General features: G+C 40.6%; 2 protein-coding genes across 2 annotated transcripts; one reads left to right on the forward strand and one right to left on the reverse strand.

Annotated features, from left to right (window-relative positions):
* The first annotated feature begins 10,201 nt into the window (after positions 1-10,201).
* On the forward strand, positions 10,202-13,564 carry LOC143595038 (rab GTPase-activating protein 22-like). The gene is made up of 5 exons (XM_077074184.1): positions 10,202-10,447; positions 11,699-11,831; positions 11,918-11,967; positions 12,047-12,100; positions 12,180-13,564. The coding sequence occupies exons 1-5, from the start codon at positions 10,284-10,286 to the stop codon at positions 13,336-13,338; spliced, it is 1,560 nt and encodes a 519-aa protein (XP_076930299.1). The 5' UTR covers positions 10,202-10,283; the 3' UTR covers positions 13,339-13,564.
* Positions 13,565-14,226: 662 nt separating this feature from the next.
* LOC143595034 (cytochrome b5-like) lies at positions 14,227-15,187 on the reverse strand. The gene is made up of 2 exons (XM_077074180.1): positions 14,643-15,187; positions 14,227-14,561 (listed from the first exon to the last, which is right to left on the reverse strand). The coding sequence occupies exons 1-2, from the start codon at positions 14,884-14,886 to the stop codon at positions 14,308-14,310; spliced, it is 498 nt and encodes a 165-aa protein (XP_076930295.1). The 5' UTR covers positions 14,887-15,187; the 3' UTR covers positions 14,227-14,307.
* Between the last annotated feature and the right edge of the window lie 8,058 nt (positions 15,188-23,245).

A 23,245-nucleotide genomic window follows, 5' to 3' on the forward strand; every position in this document is an offset into this window, starting at 1 on the left:
AGCCATTCCTTGGCAACCAGAGCTTCTTGGAGGGCAGCTTGAGCTTCGTTACGGGCGCGTTCGGCTTCACTCTTGTTAAGGTTGGCAAGCAACACTTCTTTAGCCGCAGCCTCTTCGACGCCCTTTAGCTTCCGCTCAGTATGGTCAAGCACCCTCCTCTGGTCCAAGATCTCCTGGAGCTTTTTGGCGTCTTCCATCGCCAAGGCATCATGAGCCTGCTGGAGAGCCTCTAATTTGGCTTTAAGTTCTTCATTCTCCACGCGCAGAGGCTCAGCAACAGCTTCAGCCTTGGTGGCCCTCTCGGTTGCGTTCCTCGCAGTTTCCTTAGCCAGCCGAAGCTGTTCATTAACAGCTTGGGCAGCCTTGGAACGGGCCTCGAGTCGAGCCTGAACTTCAACCTCGAGGGCCTTGAAGGCCTTCTCCTTCTCCGCAGCCACTGCGGCAAGTTTTTGGTTCTCCTCCCGGACAGCCCGCGCCTGAGCTACTTCCTTGAGGCGAGCTGCTTTTAACTTGTCGTTTTCACGACAAAGCAGCTCGACGCGCGGCTGCATCCGGGCCAGGAGAACCCGAAGCTCATTGGTTAGCCTACCCTCCTGGTAGCTAGCCATGGCTTCCCCCAACGCACCACTGGGAGCAGCGTGACGAGCTCATTCCACGCACTCCACAGGGGTGCGAAGGGTTGTTCCTCGGCGAATGTTCCATCGTGGAACATACACTTCATTGGAATCCGACACTGCAAAAAACACAAAGCAGTTAGGAAAAGATGATAAAATATATATATATAAAATGGGCCAGAAGAACCCTACGCACCTGTAGGGTCAATAACAGGCCGATAGCCGCCGAACCCATCACCTGAACCCAAAGGAAATCCATCCAAGAGGTCAGGCAGATGGGAAGGTGGCAAAGATTGGCGGGAAGCCCCATGCGTACCTGATGGACCGGCCGTCGTTGCCGATGGCGGGGGCATGGTAGCAGCCGCCGTGGTCGCCGTCGCGGTCGCTGCCGCGGAATCCGCAGCAATAGTAACCGCCGGCTCGGTGAAGGATGCTGTAAAAATCGCACTCACAGCCGGCGGTGACGTCATCTCTGCTGGAACAGTCGGCTCAAAGGATTGAGCAACTGAACCAGCGGAAGCAGGCGCAGGCGCCTGGGTCGACGCCTCAGGTAGGCTAACTAAGCCTACCGTCATTGGCGGAGAGGTACTACTCGGCGCTTCACCCTGGAATGCGCCAACATCCACGCCTGCGTAAAGAAGAAAAGTGTTAACAGATTAAGCTATGAAGATAAAAGCTAAAGGAAAGTTGTACTTACGGGTTTTCTTGAGCCTAAAGGTACGGAGAGGCGGGGACGGACCCGATGGAGCCGGCCTCTTTGCGCCGGTCACCGTCGTCTTCTTTGGCTCTCCGGAGGTGACAGTCGCAACCTCCGGAGCTGTGGTCTTATCACCACCGGGATTCCCCGCCACCTCTTCACTTTCGGTCTCCGAATCAGACCGAGGCGCTGGATCAGCAGTGGAGGCCTTCTCCTTCCCCTTCCCGCCGGCAGCCTTCTTCTTCCGCACCAACGGAGGACCATCTGCGGATTCCTCATCAGAACATACGATTAGAGGAATTCCAGCTGAGGTTTCAACATTGAGGGGTCGAGGGTCGAAGAGCGCCTTATCTGGCCGACGGGCGCTAAGGATCTCATGGCCTAGCGGATAGACCTCCACGAACCGATCCGCCGTTTGATCTAGGATGGGCAACTCGTTCTCATCTAGAGCGCGAGTACCCATCCGTGCGGGACCGTCAGCCTCCCGCGGGTTCAGGAGCGACTGCAAGTCGTTCCCCTCTGAAATAAACAAGAAAGAAGTTAGAAGAAATTCAAAATCAACAAAAGGGAAAAAGGCATACCGTAAGGAACAGAGTTCGAACCGTATTCGAGGACGATCGGAATCTTGCGCGCATCAGCCTCCTTCCACACCCGGCTCATCCCCAGCATCACCATCCCGGACTCCGCAAACCGGTAAACCGGAGATTGGACCCGAGATATCTTCGCAAACCATTCCGCCTCCTGGTAGCTGGAGGCGTGAAGGCTGGGAAGTGCTTGCCCGTTCTTGAATTTCATGGCAATGGGGATGGCGCGAGCGGATATGAAGAAGAACTCCCGCTTCCACGAGCGAAGACTGCGCTCGGTCGCGCAGATCTTTAAACCCTTGATTCGGGTTGTCAGGGTATACCACCCCTGGATGCACCTCCAAGTGTAGAAGGTCATCAGGCGGTCAACATAGGGCTCAACGCCCAAAATCCGGCACACCCACTCGAAGTGGCGAATCTTGGCGATCGCCATAGGGTGCAACTCGGTCAAATGAACACCGTGCCTCTCAAGGACACGATAAACAAACTTTGTCAATGGGAACCTAAGATTCCCATAAACAAAGAATGCTGCATAAACCCCGATCTTGCCTCTGGGGGCATCGTACACAGTATGATGGGGTTCAGGAAACTCAGGCTCGAGAGACTCGAGCATGAACTTCCTGACGACATGCCGGTACAGATCGCCAGGCAGAGCACACTGGCACTCGCCAGCAGTACTCTTGTCATCGGCGGTGGATTCAACATCACGAGACGACATCTTGTGAAGGAAAGAAGAAGAAAACGATTTCGGGAGAATGCTTGCCTGAAAAGGTGAGTATTCGCCGGAAATCGCAAAGAAGATGAAGAGAAGAGTGAAAGTGTGGATTACAAAGAACCCTCTCCCCCTTTATATACTAATCGCAATTAATGCGATGAAATTAATGCGGAAGAGAGAGAAAACGAAGGTGCAAGAAACTATGACACGTGGCAAAAAGCAAGCTGGCAACAGCTGTTGACAGGACGCATACCATTAATTTCGCGGCCACGCGCCCGAAAAATCGCGCCCACGGGCCTGAAAAAGCGTCTGGAATGACCATGTACTGTCACGTCACCATAACTTCCTGCACGTCCTGACACAGTCAGAAGAAACCGTCGCACGACGTTTCAGAGGTTTGGACTGTTCTTATCCTTTCACCAACTCTTCGAATTTCAAAATTCAAAATTCAAAAAGATTCAAAAGTAAGCGGGAAAATACCCCTTACCTTGGCAACCAAGTAACCGTAAGACGGATGCGGGTACAGTGTTAAGGCAAAACCCTTCACATACCTAGCACCCGCAGGGAATTGAAGCCAAGAATAACTTGGCAACCAAGTAACCGTCAGACGGATGCGGGTATAGTGTCAAGGCAGAACCCTTCACATACTTAGCACCCGCAGGGAATTGACGCCAGGAATACCTTGGAAGTAAAGTAACCGTAAGACGAGTGCGGGTACAGTGTCAAGGCAAAACCCTTCACGTACTTAGCACTCTGCAGGGAATTCAAACCAAGAAGGATCTTCTGGGCCATGCTTGCGGAAACAGGAATAACATCCCCGCACGACGGGAACGTCGAGAACTATATTGTTTGAAACTCCAAGATGGAATTGGTGGCTTTAGCATAATTGATCACTATGTTGAAAACTACCAAGACCCCATGGAGAATCCACACAAGTGGGACTCAACGCTCCTGACGTGCGAGGAGGTTACAAACCTACCCGCTTCACACCCAAAGATCAAGCAGAAAAGTCGGGAATTTCTGCGTGACATCAGGAAAACCGCGGGATGAATCACCACGGAAAACCGAAAAACTAAACCCTTTTCAAAACCCCTTGCTAAGTCCAAAAGTTCACCTCACTTATTAATAATTCATGAGAAGAACATTGGACTGGGGGGACTTGAAGAGGTAGGTCCCAGCAGAGCCCAGTTGGACCCGCAAGACTCACCTTGAACAGGGACGTCTGCGCAATGACCAACTGCTCCAGCAGGACCCACCATGCTCAAAGAACCTTACGCGCAGTACGCCAGCTGTACCCGCAGGGAAAGCCTCCCAATGGTGAAGTACCCCGCCTGTTCCCGCAGCTGCGGATACAAGCCACCAGGGAAGGCTACCCGCACTAACAGCAAGGCTACACGCACAAGGCATTCGTTACTTCAGTAGTCACATGAAGGAATGAGCAAGGCGGGAACACTCCCGCCTAAATGAGCCAGTCCGTATGCTTCTGGAAGGTCTTTCGTACTATACCTACTAAGGTATGGGCGGAACAGACAATTTGACCAGAGCAGCCCATGAACTAATCACAGGGTGACAGCTCACCGACAACAATACGAGGAGGAGCACCCTCTAGTACTGTTTGTCACTATTAGCCGCTGCCTACTCACCAACCCTTACGAGGGGACGTGCACAGCCTACAGTTGGTGGAACAGTGCGTAGCCGGCAGTAAAGGAACAGTATACGGCCGACCTTATTACTGTTGGCCGTAACCTATCCACCAACCAGCATGGCCTGTGCGTACGTCCACTGTTGGTAGAACAGGAATACTATTCAGCCGGCTGTACCTGCTTGGAAACCTACCTTCGGCTATAAATACTCCAACACCTTGGAATGGTAAGGACATGATCTGATATCTCAATCTTATCTAGCAATCTCTTAATATACACTTATATTCAGAGCAATCTAGTCTGATTCTCACGCCGGATGGTGGTCACAAGGAGGAACCCCCCCCCCCTTCTCAGTGACGAGCTTACGGTGTCTGTTTTGCAGGTCCCCTGAAGAACAACCTTCTCTGCTGGACCTCATCCGTGGGAAACATTACTTAACCCCCAGATTATCTATAATCTGCCTGTGGGTTCACTTAGTGTTTCTTCAAAAACAAAAATTTACTAAAAGAAAAATGAAATAATATATGCAACCTAACATCCTTTGTTTACAACTGCTTATTACAGTTATATTGGATGTCTGGTGGCCATAAATCTGTCTGACGACCCAGAAGAAAAGAAAAGAGTATATCTGACTCTAAAAGACGACAGGTACAAACTTACATTATACACACCATGTTTAATTCGATTCTTATCGTTACTTACAGCAACCCCAAAAATTTTTTTCAAATATAAACAGCGAAAATTCAGCAAGAGTCACCCTATGGCCAGAAATACGAAAGAAATTTGATCAGTCAGATGTCGAAAACACTGATGCTCCAGTTATTGTTGCTGTAACATCAACGAAAGTTACCAACTTCGTTCGTAATGGTACACACAACAACCCTAACTTCAATTCAACTCTCTACAATCAAAATAACTAACTATGTACTAGCAGATAACAACGAAATGCAACTCAGCTCAACAAGCGCCACTTCAGTCTTTGTGAATCCTCCAATTCCAGATCTGCCACACCTGACACACAGGTAAAACCATTTTAACCACCACTTTTGTAGCAAAAATAAATAAATCTTTTACTTACTAACAAGCAACACCATACAAAAACATAAATTGCAGATACAAGCAGCTTAACTACCCCGCGCCATCAATACCATCAGCCACTGTATACCCCGCAATGACAATTGCTAAAACAATCAAACAACTGTAACTCATATTCCCTTACATCAACCGACCATAAAGAAACACATAAAACAATAGTAACAAATATTTATATTCTAATGCAGAGACAACAGGTCGAATGTGTTGCCATCATTAAAGACATCCTTGCAGGCAACGACAAAACTTGGTACTACAAATCGTGTAACTTATGCAAAAACAGAGCCTTCAAAACAGAGGCAACTACATCAGCCAAAGGAAAGGAGGTAGTAGAATCAAAAGACTTTTACAGCTGCGAAACTCATGAAATTGTTACCGGATACATCTTCAGGTAATGATACATAAAAAACTAATAATTGATCTAAAGCATACCATGTAACTGTTGGTATATATTCGGTGGAATGTGTTTTCGGTCATATTACTTACACCTAATGCTTGCTAGACGCAACTTCAAATCTCCTTGCTTCTTTGTTTAAGCTATCGTTTTATCATCTGTAACACATATGCGATCAATCAAACGTTGCACACAATTATATATAATATTTTTTTAGTCATGTGATATCGGTCAATATAAAATATCTATCCATGGTAAACGGGTCTTATTAACACACAAAGACAAAATCTAAAGGAATGTATATATCGTTAACAAATAAACAAAACACAAAGTTTTTATGGTAATGACATTAGTTAATACCCTAAATATATATATATTTTACTTACATTATAAACTAACAACAAAATCATACAAGAGTTGATACCATTAAAGTTAGTATCTTTCATATTTATGTAATCTAAAATTATGACATGTACTGTGTATCAGCCCTACTTGAAGATGCAACAGACAGAATAACCGCCACTTTCTTTGACGAGCCCATGGCTGCCTTGGTAGGCGAGAGTTGTGACCAAATGATCAAGAAGGAAAGCTACCCAACAGCTAAAGAATGCCCAGCAACGTTTCAGAAACTCATAGGCAAAGAAATGAAATTCCGCCTACAACAACACCGTGAAGATAACAGGCAGCCAGACACATGCGTCATCAACCGCGTTTGTAACCTTCCAGCACCCATAACAGCTACTGAAATTCCAGCTACGAAACTCCCACCTCCAACGCCCGACAAAAAAAATCAAAAAGGCAACATCCCGACACAGCAGGTATCACACCCAATCAAATTACATATGAGCCAACGTATCATACTACACCTATTACGGTTAACTTATGCTAACTTATCATCATTTTCTAATAAACACAGGAACTGACTCAACTCCAATGAAGGAGGCGAAAAATTGGTTGAAGTAAAACAAACCTGCTCTTTTTTGGGAAACTGCAAGTAAGTTACATGCAATACTTTCATAATAAAGAAATGAATTAAAGATAATTCAAAAATACTAACAGTGTTCTTCATGCCATATTATAACAAACAACACAGTTTCCATAAACTACATCTGAAGACTAAAACAGATGTCCCAGCTATGGCAATAAATAAAAAGCTGGAAACCACATCAATGCAAATCATGTTTTGGCAAATGATGACTTTTTGGAAACAGCATCAGAAGAAAGATCCCAAAACATAACTGATGCAAATGCCAGCTCTTGAAAATATAGTTATCCACAACTTTAGACTATTAATATGTATGCCCAAAAAATTGTAAAATGTTTGTCAAAAACTACATTGTAATGATGTTTTATATCTTATGGGTGTAATATTTTGCAATCAACCAAGCCCGGCGCAACGCGCCGGGTCAACATCTAGTTATATAACAAATGACAACTTTGGTATCACAATGACCCTTATTGAGTCACTTGGCGACACTTTAGTGGTCGACAATTTTTCTTTCTTTAGTTCCAATACCGTAATAAACATAACGTAAGTTGAAGAAATGACAATTTTGTTTTTTCTTTTTTGTTGTAGGCTGACGAAATGACAATTTTGTTTTTTCTTTTTTGTTGTAGTTTTATTATCGTAACGAACGTGATGAAACCAACCGAATTGGCATAAGCTCACTACATTTTGTTTTAGTTTCAGTATCGTAACGAAAATCAAGCGAATGCCAAATTTGTTTTTGTTTTAGTTTTGATACGTAACAAACGTGACGGAGTCCAACCAAATTTGCGTACCGTCTCAAAGTCCGGGATTGACAACGCTCGGGTTTAACTAATGCTTGACTTTTACCGACCGACAAACCATATTGGGTCACCTCAAATTTTATATATATATTTTTGTTATAGTTCCAATACATAACGCACGTAATCAAAATAGACCGAATTTGTGTTAACTTACCGCCTCAACACCCGTGACTGACAACGCTTGTATTTTACCATCGTCTAGATTTTACCGACCTGCCCCGGCACAACGCGCCAGGTGAGCTACTAGTTTTTTGTAAATAGAAATATGTTGGTTTAGCCTTTTCTAATTACAGACTAATTAAGGTAAATTGAAATCAAATAAACAGTAACGTTTTTACTTGTTTTGGTTTTTAACTTAGGAATCATTTAATGTTTGTTATCATAAAGAATCATTACGAATGACTTGACTTAATATTTGATTTGTGAATGAACCTTATATGCTGTTCTAAAAACAATGAACTTTATATACTCTTAAACAAAAGAAAAAGGGAAACCGCGAGTCAGCAAAATCAAGCGTGATGTTGTAGTTGAAAGATAAAGTGATGAGAATAAAAATGCTAAAGTAAAAGCATATGCAACCGCATGCAAAATGTAATCGATACTTTATCAATAGTAACACTTGCAAATTATTATTAACCCAAACATAAATAGAGTCTTTAACCTACAATATTTGATTATTTTCTGTCAAATGTTTAATCGAATCTACTAGTTTGTGGGCCGTTGTTGATATATAGGTTGAATGTTAACTTTGAGAACATAAGACGGTTGTTTTGGGTTAGATGGGTTTGTAAAACGACTCAAAGAAACTAAGACGTGCAATTCAAATGCTTTACAACCCCAGACTCGTAGATAGCTCCAACTTGCTAGATTTTTTTTTACCAAAGTTCATAACGGGTTATCTTTTGATATTTCCAATAATCATAGTAAATTATCACTGATTCTACATGCCATTGATGGAGCAAGCTACACCTGATCTAAGGTATTATCAATAGCAACTTACTACTAATAATCAGTTCCACTTAATGATCATTTCAATGCAACCTTTTATCAAACATGCCACACGCGAAGGGCTCTGCCGCTTGGAACTCGCCACACGTGTGAACATTAGACCCCACAGACTGGGGTAAAGCTTCTTTAGGGCCAGGGGTGGCCCTCCCCCTCCGTTTTTTTTTGCGCAGTAATGTAAATTTACCCGTTCTTGACCAGAAATTTGTGCTCCCCCCTCGCTTATGATATTTTTATACATTTTGAGTTCGTCCCCTGACGTTCTCATCCAAGTTTTGCCACTGTTCGTGAAGGCATTACCATGTACCTCTCTGAGGTGCAATGCCTCCTTGGAAAACCTCAAAATAATCACTTAACACTACCCTACACCACAATATGAAATATTGATTTAAATGTATAGTGTACTTTTTCTCATTTATTTTCTTCCTTAATTTATCTTGGTGGGAACTGCCTTGAAACTATGGAAGTCCATAAAGAGAATGAAAATCGTTTCCACTCTTTTTTTTGTACACATAATATGGCTTTCAAGTTCTCACACGTACAAACCTTCAATCTGATACTTTTAAGTTTCACACCCTTGCTTATAGTTGTGTAGGCTAAATCCTTCAATCCGATCTTTGACTTTAACTTAAAAGTTATTGACCTTAGACGGCCGACAAATGGCTAGTAGATCATTCACCAAAAGTCTTCCTATTGACAAACAGTCAAACACACAATCAATGGTAGATGCACTTGCATTGACCTTTTCCTATATGTTGACTACAAGCTAGCGTAGTAAGTTACCTTGTGTTGACTTACAATACAAAACTAAGACCATTCGTAGTGGTTGCCCCTACCTCTCTCTCCATTGACCTTGAAGAAAGTCAAATCCCATCAAGCGTTTCCTACAAAACGCTCAAGCCCAAATTCGCTCCCAAAACGCACCGGGGCTAATGTACCTGGGCGTTTTGGGGCTTCCCCCCCCCCCTCCCCACAAACGCCCCACTATGTTTGGTCTAGCTGACTTAAAACTTTCATTAGAGAAACATGCAAGTTATTCATGATTCAATAATCTTTTACATACACCTCTAAACTTATACTTTTACCGACGAATGACCATAACATAACAACTATTGCAAGTTTCCTTTTACAATCTTCACCATCAAATCTATACAAACTTTTGACCAAACACGAGATGTGTAAGTTTTCATTTTCATATTCAAGAAACCACCACATCATCTAGCAATTACATCATGTAAGGCTTGGATGACCTAGTATTGGTAAAAAATTCAACAAATCATTCATATCATCATGAGAAACCATCGTTACGCGGAAAAACAAAGCCTTGAGTTACTAGTTACAAATCTCAGTAATGTAAAACCAACATTATTTGTTGAAATATTGCGGGACCGATAATAAATCTTATAGTGAGGTGGATGTTGAGTTTACAAAACATGGCATTAACTATGCCATCAATATGGTTTTAAGAGTGATTTGTGAGTAGAATTGAATTAGAAAGGATTAAGTAAGAGGATTAATTAAAGGTAGAGATGAGTTTGATTAGGTTAATAAATATAAATAGAATAGAATAGAATACAATACAATACAATGTTCACATGCCTAGTGCCACTACCAGAACCAGTACCCACTTGAGAGAGAGAGAGAGAGAGAGAGAGAGAGAGAGACAGACTCCCACAAAGTAAAAGTGTTTTCTTTTTTATTTTAATTAATAATTTTCTTGATTTCATTTCATTTGATGGTGGCTCTCAATGCCCTTAATCCATTCATCCTCCTCCGCCGCTAATGCCGCCATCGTCACTCAGCTAGGCAGCGGTGGCGCCGGAGCTTCCAATGCCGGAGTAAATCTCACCATCACCACCGTCTTCATCGGCCTTGTTGTCGCTGCTGCTATCATCATGTACTCCACCTCTAGGTAATAATATTATTAATAAATACTAATAACTACTGCTACCCACTTCACTCAACTCAAATTCAAAACATAGTATTGTTCCGTAATTAGTGGAATTGATTTATGAAAGCCCTTAGACACAGTCAAACTCTTTGAGATCCATCTTATTCCTACTACTTGCATCTTCTTCTTCTTCTTCTTATTATTCATCCGATCGGTGAGTGAGTAATTCGAATCAGTTGATCTCGAATATTCTATTCTACCCCTATTATCTTGGGTCTTTTGTCCCTTAAATCCGGTGGTTTTTATTTATTTATTTGTTTACTTCCAATTGGGTTTCAAACATCGTTGGATGCTTAATTGGCTGTGTCCGATCCATGGCCCGAAACTAATTGATGCATAAGGAAGATAAAAGATATGTTTTTTTCGCTAAATTTTCACTTGGATGAATATTTTTAAGTAATTAGGATTCAAATAAGCAGGAAAACTGTAACCGATAGCGAGGCCGAAAGAAGTAAAGTTTAGAGCCCGAAATCATAATGTTGTTAATACTTAATACAGTTGTTGAGTTTGCTAGTGGCAGTTAAGTTTCAGACTTCAGTGTTTCCAGTGTTTTATCTTTTCAAACTTTCCTGTTGTGTTTTAAGTTACCGGTAGCACGTGATAGTAGAATGGAAGACTTAACGATTAGTTGTTGAGTGGATTGGGTATTAATGAACATCTATACTTGAAGCTTGATGTCATTCTTGTTTGTACCTATCCAGGATTTACCTTTTTTAGAATAAACGTGCGGACTGAAACTTTATTACTAGGCTCAAGTATTTCGGTTGTGTTCTGCTCGTGCACTAGTTAGTAGAACTGAGTCCTGACTAGAGAAGTATATTTTTTGTTGTCAATGTGTGACATCATGAGTGAAGTGGAGGCGTTTGATTATGTCAATAGTTTTTGCTTGGTTTATGTTTGTGATGTTCCAGAACATCAATATTTCATGAACTTGTATTCTATATGTAGTAGACAACAAAAGGCTACAGGAAACATATGTCTTATTTTCTTTCATAAAAATCGAATAGAAAGCAAACGTGATATGGAAATTATGCTACTATCAATAACCATGTAATCAAGCTAGCTCATTTATGTAATGCACCCAGAAGCCCATATTATATTTTGCTTGATATTATATTTTTGAAAGACGAAACCATTCATTTATGTAAGCTTTGATTGTATGTGGCATTTTAATTATTATATTGAGCTAACATTGGGTATTATTGATTGAAGGGGACGTCTAAAATCACCATGGTCACGTAGGAAAAGAAAACACTCACTCACACCTCAGCAGTGGAAAAGTTTCTTTACACCAGACGGAAAGCTTCGAGATGGTGTTAAATTCCTTAAAAAAGTCCGCAGTGGGGTGCGTCTTCCACTTTCATCTAATAGTTTAGAATTTGAACTTATCCTTTCTCCAAGTAATGTATTTATTTATTTATTTATTTGCAGGGAGTTGATGCAAGTATCAGGTCAGAGGTTTGGCCTTTCTTACTTGGAGTGTAAGTAATTTTGATTTTTAAGTATTAATGTATCTTTTAAATTACACAAAAATGACCTAGTGTTTTCTCTCTTTTACAGTTATGAATTGAATAGTTGCAAAGAAGAAAGAGATAAATTAAGAACCCATGGAAGGTATATGCCTGCCTGTTTTGTATATGTCTACCGTCATTTGCACTCCATGTTATTTATTTTTTATATATATGTGTTACAGAAAGAATTACGAAAAGTTGCGGAGGCAATGCAGGAAGCTTCTGAGATGCAACACAGGGGAGAGTGATTCGTTCATGGACTCTGCGGAATCAGAGGATGTTGTGAGTGCTAGGGAGTCCCTTTCTAGTGAAGAAATAACTTCATCTCCCGTGTGTTCAGATAATACTCCCATAGTATTGGAAGATCCCATGGTTGGTGGTTCAAGGAGATATATAGATCCAAACATCTCCGACTCCGAATCAACCGCCTCAGACTCTTCTCAGGATGCTGAAGTCAGTCAGACCTTCCCCTCCTCAGATACCAAGGAGGAAAACGACGAGTCAACTGAAGTCCAATCAAAGCTTACATTAACCGAGGATTTTTCGACCTGGCAGCGCATCATCCGCCTTGATGCGATTCGTGCCAATGGCGATTGGATCCCGTATTCCAAAACTCAGGCGGAGGTCTCTGAGGAACGCGCCGTGCGTTCAGCTGAGGTCGTCGGGTTAAAAGACTACGAGCATCTTGAGCCGTGCCGGATCTTCCATGCTTCACGGCTGGTTGCCATTCTCGAAGCGTACGCACTCCACGACCCTGAAATTGGCTACTGCCAAGGGATGAGTGATTTGCTGTCTCCGATAATCGCGGTGATGACAGAGGACCATGAAGCGTTTTGGTGTTTCGTGGGGTTCATGAGAAAGGCACGACACAACTTCAGGCTTGACGAGACCGGGATCCGAAGACAGCTTAGTAGAGTGTCGAAGATCATAAAATCCAAAGACTCCCACCTGTACAAGCACTTGGAGAAGCTGCAGGCGGAGGACTGCTTCTTCGTGTACAGGATGGTGGTGGTGCTGTTTCGGAGAGAGTTGAGTTTCGAGCAGACGATATGCCTGTGGGAGGTGATGTGGGCGGATCAGGCGGCAATCAGAGCGGGGGTGGGGAAGTCGGGGTGGAACAGGATAAGGCAGAGGGCCCCGCCAACAGAGGATCTGTTGCTGTACGCGATAGCAGCGTCGGTGCTGCAGAGGAGGAAGCAGATAATAGAGAAGTACAGCAGCATGGATGAGATAATACGGGAATGCAATAACATGGCAGGACAACTGGATGTGTGGAAGCTCTTAGACGACGCCCATGACTTGGTGGTTTCCGTTCATGACAAGATCGAGACCGCATCATAAACTGCTGCTGCTGCAAGTATTCCACTCACTATTTTATTATAACTGCCCCCCTCCCCTCATCAGAACTTTATAGCAGCCTGCAAGCAAGTTTTATTTACTTTGTTTTTTTTATTTTCTGTGGGAGGGAGGACAATTGTTGTAGTTTCTTTCAAACACATAACAAAATTGAGAATCAATCAATCAACAAACTTATAATCAAATATCAAATTTGTCTGTTTTGGTATAACGTATCGGACAATGGAATCTGACTCTTGTTTGTTGTATCCAGTGAAATGAAATAAACGAAAGAAACATCCTACAACGGCTTGACTTGATGAGAAATTGCGAATGTTTGTCTGTCTATCTGTCGGTTCAAGTCCACTCATGGAGGCCAAATTGGCTAGTTTCGTCTTTATGTCGACGTCGCTAGTTTAGTTTCATGTAGCCAAAGACATGCAAGTGTTTTGCTTGTGGTCTTGAATTTCATTCTTACAGTTTGGTATGCAATCTCACTTGTACTTGTCCGGTGTTTGTAATGTTAAACGTTAGACAAGTGAATCAAGAACACCAAACATGATGTTGCATAAAATGTTTACGCGAGCGACTCTTTTCATTAATTAGAAACAAGGACAACATACTTTCTACTCTCTAAAAATAAAACCTTTGATGAGTTTATATAACACCCACAATTCTAATCATACTCAAACTAAAAAACATAATCATACTAGACTTCTAATTTATTTAATAATAAATAAAAGATAACTATGACACCAAATTATTCAACTTGGTCTCTGAACTTTGGATCTCCACCAAACCATCCCTTGAGATCTTTCGTACCACCCTTACACTTTTCGTATTAGTCATTTGGGTCCTTCAAGTTGGTGTTGCAAGAAAATAGTCAAGAAATTAAAAGCATTTCATTCCTTTTATCAGAATTAAGAAATACATAATTATTGACGATTCGACATCACAAATGAAAATAAAGATTAATTAATGCTTGGCATATGATCTGACTGCAAAAGCCAAAATGAAGACGAAGAGCGGCACGAGGAACTGTAGAATCTTAACAGCAAGTTGTGAAGTCTTGTACGGCTTATTATCAGTAGACTTGGCACCTGCGTAATTGCATTTAAGTGGAACCGCAGTTGCATGCTCTAGTGGCTTACCAATGCAGTATTTGTCCATCATCCCTATAGCTTCATGACTATGCCCAATGTCCTCAAAATCAGCCGTTGCATCTTTGCCTGCAGTCGATATTTATTTATCATACGACGAAAGAAACAAAACAATGTATGCAATTGCTATAAGTCAATAACATTGCATACCCGTTGCGGCTAACAGGACTTCAGAACCTCCAGGATGGTCCTCCATAAAGGGTGTTACATCGTAAACCTTTCCCTGGATGATGAGACAGCACTCTTCGGTTTTGTCGTGCTTCAAAACTTGATCAAAGTTAAATGTTTTCATCATGCCTGCATGTTCCAGCCACACGCACATTACTAATGTATAAAAAAAATAATAATAATAACAAAATATGAAATAGAGGATACCGTTACATATTATTAACATTACCTATGTAATATGTAGTAATTATGAATGAAATGATGTAGATGGAGCTTAGCTTTGGTATTTATAAAAGAAAATGGTGGATACATGTGTTTAAAATTACAAGGTCCATAGGGGTATTTTGGTAAGCCAAAGTTGAGTAAGCATTGAATAATGGGAAACACAATTTATATAAAAGTGAAACTGAAATAGAAATAGAGCTTAGGAAGTAACGAAGACGAATGGAAGAAGGTCTGTTGAGCTTTGTAAATAAAGAAGTAGGGACAATATAATTGGATGATTAAAGAGGCGGAATGTGATTTGTTTGACCTCAACCAACATACACAACTGTTATGGCCAAAATAAAATTAAATACAATTTTTGTTTTTACATTTTCATATATTAAGTAACTCACACAATCTCTAGACATGCTCTTAAATATACACCAACTAGTATTTGATCCCCGCATCACGGGGCGTGTAAAATTGTTTATTCACACATCCATTTTACTCGAAAACATGAAGGTTTCACCACCACCATCGTCCTCGGTCACCACTCCCTCTCACGCGACAAGTAATTTTCATTCACCATTAAAAAAACCGAATGAAAAGTAGACATAAAATGTTGTACCGTGCATGATGTGTCATATTAACCAATAACATAAAAAAAGTGCAACATGACATTCTTCATAGACAACAAAACAAAATAAAAAACAATATGAAAGAATATAAAAAAAACTAAATTTATTATAGTTCATAGACTCTAGTAACTTTTATAAAGTTTAAAGACAACAACATGAATTCGATAAAAACTTATAGAGATTATTTGAACATTTGTATTAAAAAAACCACACAAAATTCAATCCATCAAAGGGTCATACCTTAGACCTACAACTTCGCACCCAACTAAACTTACCATCACACCAATTGAATTCTTTGTTAAAAACTGATTTGTGTTTCTATATATATTCAAATCACTTGTGCTGATAAAACAATAATAATTAAAGTTAGTGGAGATAATGATGTGTAAAAGATGAAGCAAATGTTACAACACTATTATACACAACTCTCCCAAAATTGTATATATATATATATATAAATATTCATCACAGAAATACAACCGTTAACAATCTAGCGGAACAATTTTACTACACTGCTTAATACGTTAATACGGTTAGTCTAAAAGCACTTTGATGAAAATATACAATTTTTTAATGGCAAACTATCATACTCTTGTATACTCCTATAAACTAGCTATAATTGTAATATGTAGGATTTGAACTGTTGGGTTCCAGTAGTGATCAGTCAACGGTTTAACAATTAAACCCGGTTTTACTTAAATAGGTTTCATAATTATTTAATCACATTAATATAAGAATACGCAGCGGAATATTAAATCGAGTAATCACCAAAAACGGAACCATACAGGATCCGGTTACATACGATACGAGTACGAGTCAAAACAACCAAGTTAAATATAAATCAACAATGACGATATTTAAGTTTAACTCGGTTAATGATTAACCGGTTGAGACACCGAGGTTCAACGAACGTTGCTAGTTGACGAACTGGAACGAATGGCGGCTTTGTGGTGGCACCGAACTGTAACAGCAGCGGCGGAAGCGAACAGGTGCGGCGGCAGCGAACAGGTGCGATGGTAGTGACGGACCTGATGGGCGGAACAAGCGGCACGACAGATGGTGGCGGTTTCCGACGAGTCGCTAGTTGTATAAGGCGGCAATATTATATACGGCTAATATTTACGTGAACGAAAATCAATTTGTGCATGAGGCTGATGTCCCAATCATTAGGTTATTATAATATATATTATATATTTTATATATATATATATATATATATATATATAATATACCTTATAATAACCCTCAAGCCCAACTTCGTTAACCACTTGTTTAAAGCCCAACTCGTTTAATATAAGTAAACATTAGAAATTGTTTATTATTTATATCTCATATAAATAATAAATATTTATCTTCGCCATTTACCGGTTAAACAGTTTAAGCGGATTTTGGTTCGTTGCCCAAGGTGTAACTCTCGCGGGTCACGACCTAGTCGGCCACGTTGACTTACCCGAACCGGTCCATAGTTCCAACAATCTCCCACTTGGACGGTTTTCGGTTAAGTTGCTCAACGCTGACAGCTAGCGGTGCTCTAGCTACACATAGCTGCCCCTAACAGGTTATGACATTTTAAATTCACTAACCAAAAGATTTTGGAATACACTATTGCAAGATAATGAAAATATAGTAATCGTTGTCATCTATCCTTTCCGTATAAGACACCAATTGAACAATGAGACATGGATCAGATCAATCTCATATGGCGTTCAACCATTATCGTTTTCGTTCTCGAGTCAAAGTGGTCCAATCAAACACACAGTAAGTTTGGTTGAGGCCTCACACTTTACCAGTTTGAATCAACGAAGGCGCCAAGATGTCTAACTGTTACATATCATGTAAGAGTACAGAATCCTATCTTGATTACATACAACTCCAACTGAACTTCAGAATACTCCCAACCAATGCCTTTATGACTGGCAGTTACGCGACAGCGGTTGACACTGATCAAAGAATACCTTTAGTAAACGAAAGTTCTAATATGTATCTCAGGTCTAAGGATACTAAATGAGCATACCAATATCAAATGCATCTTATGACTAAGATCCATGAAGATGATTTGATGCGAGTTACATCCAACGTCATTCATAATGAGGTCTGTGAGTTTGGAAGTCAACTCCTTGAGTCCAAAGTCGAATAGTCTTAATTCAGAATCGCTCCCACGAGTCTGACCGACTACGGATAATTTAGAATACAATATTCATGGATTAAACGTATTAAAATGAACACAGTTATAATATTCAACGTTTGCATTTAACCATTAAATCAAAAGAGAACTCAAAAGTATAACTGTTTAAATGTTCATACATCCAAGTACTAAATCAAAACAAATTACTAGCTAATCTAAGACCGATAGCATCCCTGTGATGGTCATGCTTGTCCTGAGTCATCGGCTTAGTGAACGGGTCTGCTAAGTTTTGATCTGTGTCTACTTTGCTTATCATGATGTCTTTATGTTCCAGTAATTCTCGTACATAGTGGAACTAAAAATGTGCTTGGCCGTGTGATGAAAATTGGGCTATTTGGCTTGAGCAATAGCACTTGTGTTATCACATATTACGTCGATCGTTTTCCTAAACTTGGAACCAGATCGAGGTTGGCTATGAATTTCTTCATCCAAGCAGATTATGAGCGAGAAACATCTTGGTCACTCTGGAAGTTAGCATCAGTGTAACACCTTACAGTGAGCTCATCTTCCACTCCTCCAAACACTAAGAACATATCTTTGGTCATTTTCTAGCGCATAACATAACGTACATGATAGAGCCAATTGCTGAAGCATATGGAATTGCTTGCATGTGTATTGTCTCAATGTCCGTTGCTGGAGATTGCAATTTCCTCAACACGGTTCTTTTAGCAATGAGAAAAGCTCCTTTCTTGGAGTTAACCATTGAGAAGCGTGCCATGCCCTTGTCTATGTTTGTATTTTGACTTAGCCCTAAAATTCTCTTAGATCTATCTCTATAGATCTTTATTCCCAGAATATATGCGGCTTCTCCAAGATATTTCATTGCAAAACAAGATTCCAACCATTACTTAACTTCCTTAAGAATAGGAATGTTGTTTCCAATTATCAGTATATCATCCACATACAAGATGAGGAATGATATAGTGCTCCCACTAGCCTTTCTGTAAACACAAGGCTCATCTTCATTTTTTGATAAAACCAAACTCTTTGATTTTCTCATCAAAGTGAAGATTCCAGCTTCGAGATGCTTGCTTAAGTCCATAATTGGACCTGTTCAATTTGCAAACCCTATTAGGATATTTATGATCGACAAAACCTTCAGGCTGAACCATATAAACATCTTCAGAAAGATGCCCGTTAAGAAAAGCGGTTTTGACATCCATTTGCCATATCTCGTAGTCATAGTATGCAGCTATGGCAAGCAATATCCTTATTGACTTTGTCATAGCAACGGGCGAGAAGGTTTCATCATAGTCAACACCTTGATTTTGAGTAAAACCTTTCGCGACTAGCCGTGCTTTATAGGTTTGCACATTTCCATGCATGTCGGTTTTTCTCTTGAAAATCCATTTGCTCCCTACTGCCCGACTATCGGGGGGTAGCTTAACCAAGTTCCAAACTTGGTTATCATGCATGGGTTGCATCTCGGCGTTCATGGCATCTTGCCATTTCTCGGATTCCGGATCCAAGATAGCATATTTGTAGTTAGTAGGCTCGTCGCCGGACTCGGCTACTAATAAGACTTCGGGACCATCTAAATGCCATAGGTATCTAGAATTTGGTACGGGAGTCCTGCTACTTCTGAGAACGCTCGTGTTCACGTCTGAGGTATCAGCAACAATAACTTGTTGATCAGACGCTCCAACTTCCTCAGCGGTTGTTTGTGGTTCTTGAATTATTTCAAGATCGACAATATTATCTCCAGTTCCTAGATTGAGAAATTTCTTCTCAAGGAAGTGGCCTTTCCTCTTGATAGAAATCGTATTTGTATCAGGATGAAAGAAGTAATAACCGCTTTGATTATAGTATCCGACGAAAACAACTTTTACGCCGCGGGGATCAAGTTTGTCATCAGACTCACTTGAGATATAAGCATCACATCCCCATACTCTAAGGTAAGATAATTTTGGCTTCTTTCCCTTATGCCATATCTCATATGGGGTTTTGTCTATCTTCTTGGTTGGAGCTACATTGATAATGCGGGCGGCGGTCATAAGGTCGTGACCCCAAAAGGAGTGAGGCAAGTTAGTTCTACACATCATCGATCGAACCATGTTTAGCAAAGTTCGATTTCTCATCTCGCTCACGCCATTATGTTGGGGTGTGCCATGTGGAGTGAGCTGTGAAACAATTCCATGCTCTTTTAGATGAGTGATAAATTCTGAACTGAGATACTCTCCACCTCGATCTGATCGAAGCATTTTAATGGTTTTTCCAAGTTGTTTTTCCACTTCGTTTTGAAACTCTTTGAACCTTTCAAAAGTTTCGTGCTTGTGTTTCATAAGATACACATAAGCGTATCGACTATAATCGTCGATAAAAGAAACGAAGTATCTTTCATGGTTTCTAGTCATGGTTCTGAAAGGTCCACATACATCAGAATGTATGAGTCCTAACAGATCACTTGCTCGTTCACTTTTATGAGTGAAGGAGTCTTTGGCGAGTTTGCCAGCTAAGCAAGATTTGCAATCATCAAACGAGTCCGGTCCTGTGGATTCAATAATCCCTTCGGATTGGAGTCTTTTAACTCTTGCCTTGCTTATGTGGCTAAGTCGGCAATGCCATAGAAAAGTATCATTGATGCTAGTCTTGATACGTTTTAAAAGATGATATACGTTATTATCAGGTTGAATATCAATCTCATAAATACCATTTCGAGGTTTAGTCTCAAAATAAAAGATATCATTTAAGTAAGCAGAAATAGCCATGCCATTAAAAACGTACTTAAAACCTTGTTCAAGCAACAATGAAAATGAAATGATGTTTCTGGTCAAACCAGGAGCATACAAACAATTGTTCAAAGGAAAAACTAGGCCAGATGGATAAGTAAAATGAAAAACTTCTGTTGCCAGAACTGGTACTCTCTTCCCATCTCCAACGATGAGTTCCATGCTGCCTTTATTTAGTTTCTTCCACTTCTCAGGCTCCTGCAAGACATTATCAATGTGGAAACCACATCCGGTATCAAATACCCATATGTTGCTAGAGACAGTGAAAAGTTCAATAACGTATATGGAAATACCTCGAGAAGAGCCTTCACCATTGGCCTTCCTCTTTGCTAGCTCAGCTAGATGCTCGGGGCAGTTACGCATCCAGTGCCCCATCTTATTGCACTTGTAGCACTGGCGCTCCTCAGAAGGCGGCGGTGGTGCCTTTGCAACTTTTTTGTTAGCGTTGGTGGCAGATTTGGCAGCAACAGTAACCTTCTTCTTGTCTTTTCCCTTATAACCCTGATTCTTGGGTTTAAGTTTCTGTACACCAGCAGATCGGATCATTAGAACTTGATTGGTCCTAGAAGGAATGTTCATCTCAGCCGTTTTGAGCATGTTGTGCAGCTCTGGCACTGTCTTTACCCAGCCATTCATGTTGAAATTTATTACGAACTGGTCGTAAGAGCTGGGGAGAGAGTTGAGGATGAAATCCGATGCCATCTCATCAAGCATGGGATAATCAAGTTTCTTAAGCTGATCGATGTGCCCCTTCATCTTAAGAACATGCGCACTGACGGGAGACCCTTCTGCCATCTTGCAACTTATGAGTTGTTTCATGGTATTGAACCGTTCCTGACGGGCTTGTTTCTGGAACATGCCCTTGAGTTGTTCCAGCATCTCATAGGCGCCAAAGTCTTCTAAGCCTTTAGCAAGCTCAGAAGTCATGGTGGCTAGCATAATACAGGAGACCTCAGCCGAGTCATCCCTATGCTTGTCAAGAGCTTTTCGAGCAGCGGCTGTGTTGTTTTCAGGCTCGTTTGGAACAGGTCCATCGAGAACGTACAGACGCTTTGCCATTGTATGAACTAGTCTTAAGTTGCGGTGCCATTCGATGAAGTTGGTACCGTTTAGCTTATCCTTCTCAAGGATAGTCTTAAGTGCGTAGGGTGTGTTATCGTTTGATGATATCTGATTAAATAAGCAAAAGTAAATTTAATTAATATTTTCGACGTTGTAGTCCTATTATTAATGACCAAAATACATTAATGAAATAGAAGCTTGAGAATCTGGCTTCCAGTTATTAAAGGCAGCTGTAGCATACAACAATAATAAGTGGTTAGGCAGACTGAAAACGATTGTCAGTTGTGAATAGAGCACAACTCTTGGTTATGAGACCTATAGAGACAACGATTGTCTGTATAGAAACGTTTAGCCTCATCTTAGCCCACTTTGAGTCTCCAGACAACTTTAGCACGTAACAGGAGAGTAAAGTAATAGTTGTCCTAGTACAGTGACGTGTGAAATGGCCGGATTTGTCAACGAAGTGCTTTCACCTTGATGGGATAGGCTAGAAAACAAGTGCGGTGCTTTAGCTACAAACACTCAAAATTTTGCAGTATGCCTCAAGTGTGACTTGTAGTAGGATTGGCACAAACTATTGGTTTTATATTGGGATTAATTTTAGAATTACCAAAAGTCAAATTTTACTATATTTATTATCGGGACAATAATGATGAACCCTTTCATCTCTTAGGACGCTTAGTTTTAAATAACCTATTAAAAACTAAGTTTGTCGCGATACGTCTAACCAATTTTAAGTTAATAGAAAACTATTAAGTTATAAGGTTTTGGAAAATCAAATTTAGTTTAATTTTGCAAAAACTTTATTGGTTAATTAAAATTTATTTTAATATATTTGATATTAGGTCGGTGGTATTATAACCTATTATAATCAAGCAAGCAACCACAATAGCAAACAAGAATATGTAAATCTTAAATGGCCAAAAAGTGATTGGTCTTGCTAGAGCCTATTAGCAAGACCAATCGGGTCAAGGGGTCACAACACAAACAACCACAAGGATGGACTCCTGGTGCATCCGGTCATCTTTGCTAACTCCCACTGACTTCAAGAACTCCACGAGCTCGTCCTCGGTTTTCCTTCGGGTCTTCTTCATTACAATATTAAAAATACATATAATGAAAAACCAAACCCTAACTATTACAATTTTGAACCATCAAAAGTGGCCAAAAACCATAAAATAAAACCGAAAAATAAATACAACTTTTGAACCATCCATATGGCCAAAAACCAAAAACCATTCAACCAAACAAACAAGGTCGGGCCAGATTTACATATTTAATAAAAATAAAATTGAGCAATATTTTGGTCAAATAAAATAAAAAAAAATTGACCAAACCAAGATTGTTCAAAAACTTGTCTAGATCAAAAACTTCAACTAGTTTGAAGTTTATGATGTAGATCCGGTGAAAAGACCGGATTCGACTCGTATGTTGTAACCAAGGCTCTAATACCACTGTTGGGTTCCAGCGGTGATCAGTCAACGGTTTAACAATTAAACCTGGTTTTACTTAAATAGGTTTCATAATTATTTAATCACATTAATATAAGAATACGCAGCGGAATATTAAATCGAGTAATCACCAAAAATGGAACCATACAGGATCCGGTTACATACGATACGAGTACGAGTCAAAACAACCAAGTTAAATATAAATCAACAATAACGATATTTAAGTTTACCTCGGTTAATGATTAACCGGTTGAGACACCGAGGTTCAACGAACGTTGCTAGTTGACGAACTGAAACGAATGGCGGCTTTGCGGTG

The sequence above is a fragment of the Bidens hawaiensis genome, unplaced genomic scaffold (assembly GCF_021521415.1).
Source record: "Bidens hawaiensis isolate Kalapana, Puna unplaced genomic scaffold, B.hawaiensis_p1.1 tig00044600_1, whole genome shotgun sequence".
In the NCBI taxonomy this organism is placed as follows: domain Eukaryota; kingdom Viridiplantae; phylum Streptophyta; class Magnoliopsida; order Asterales; family Asteraceae; genus Bidens; species Bidens hawaiensis.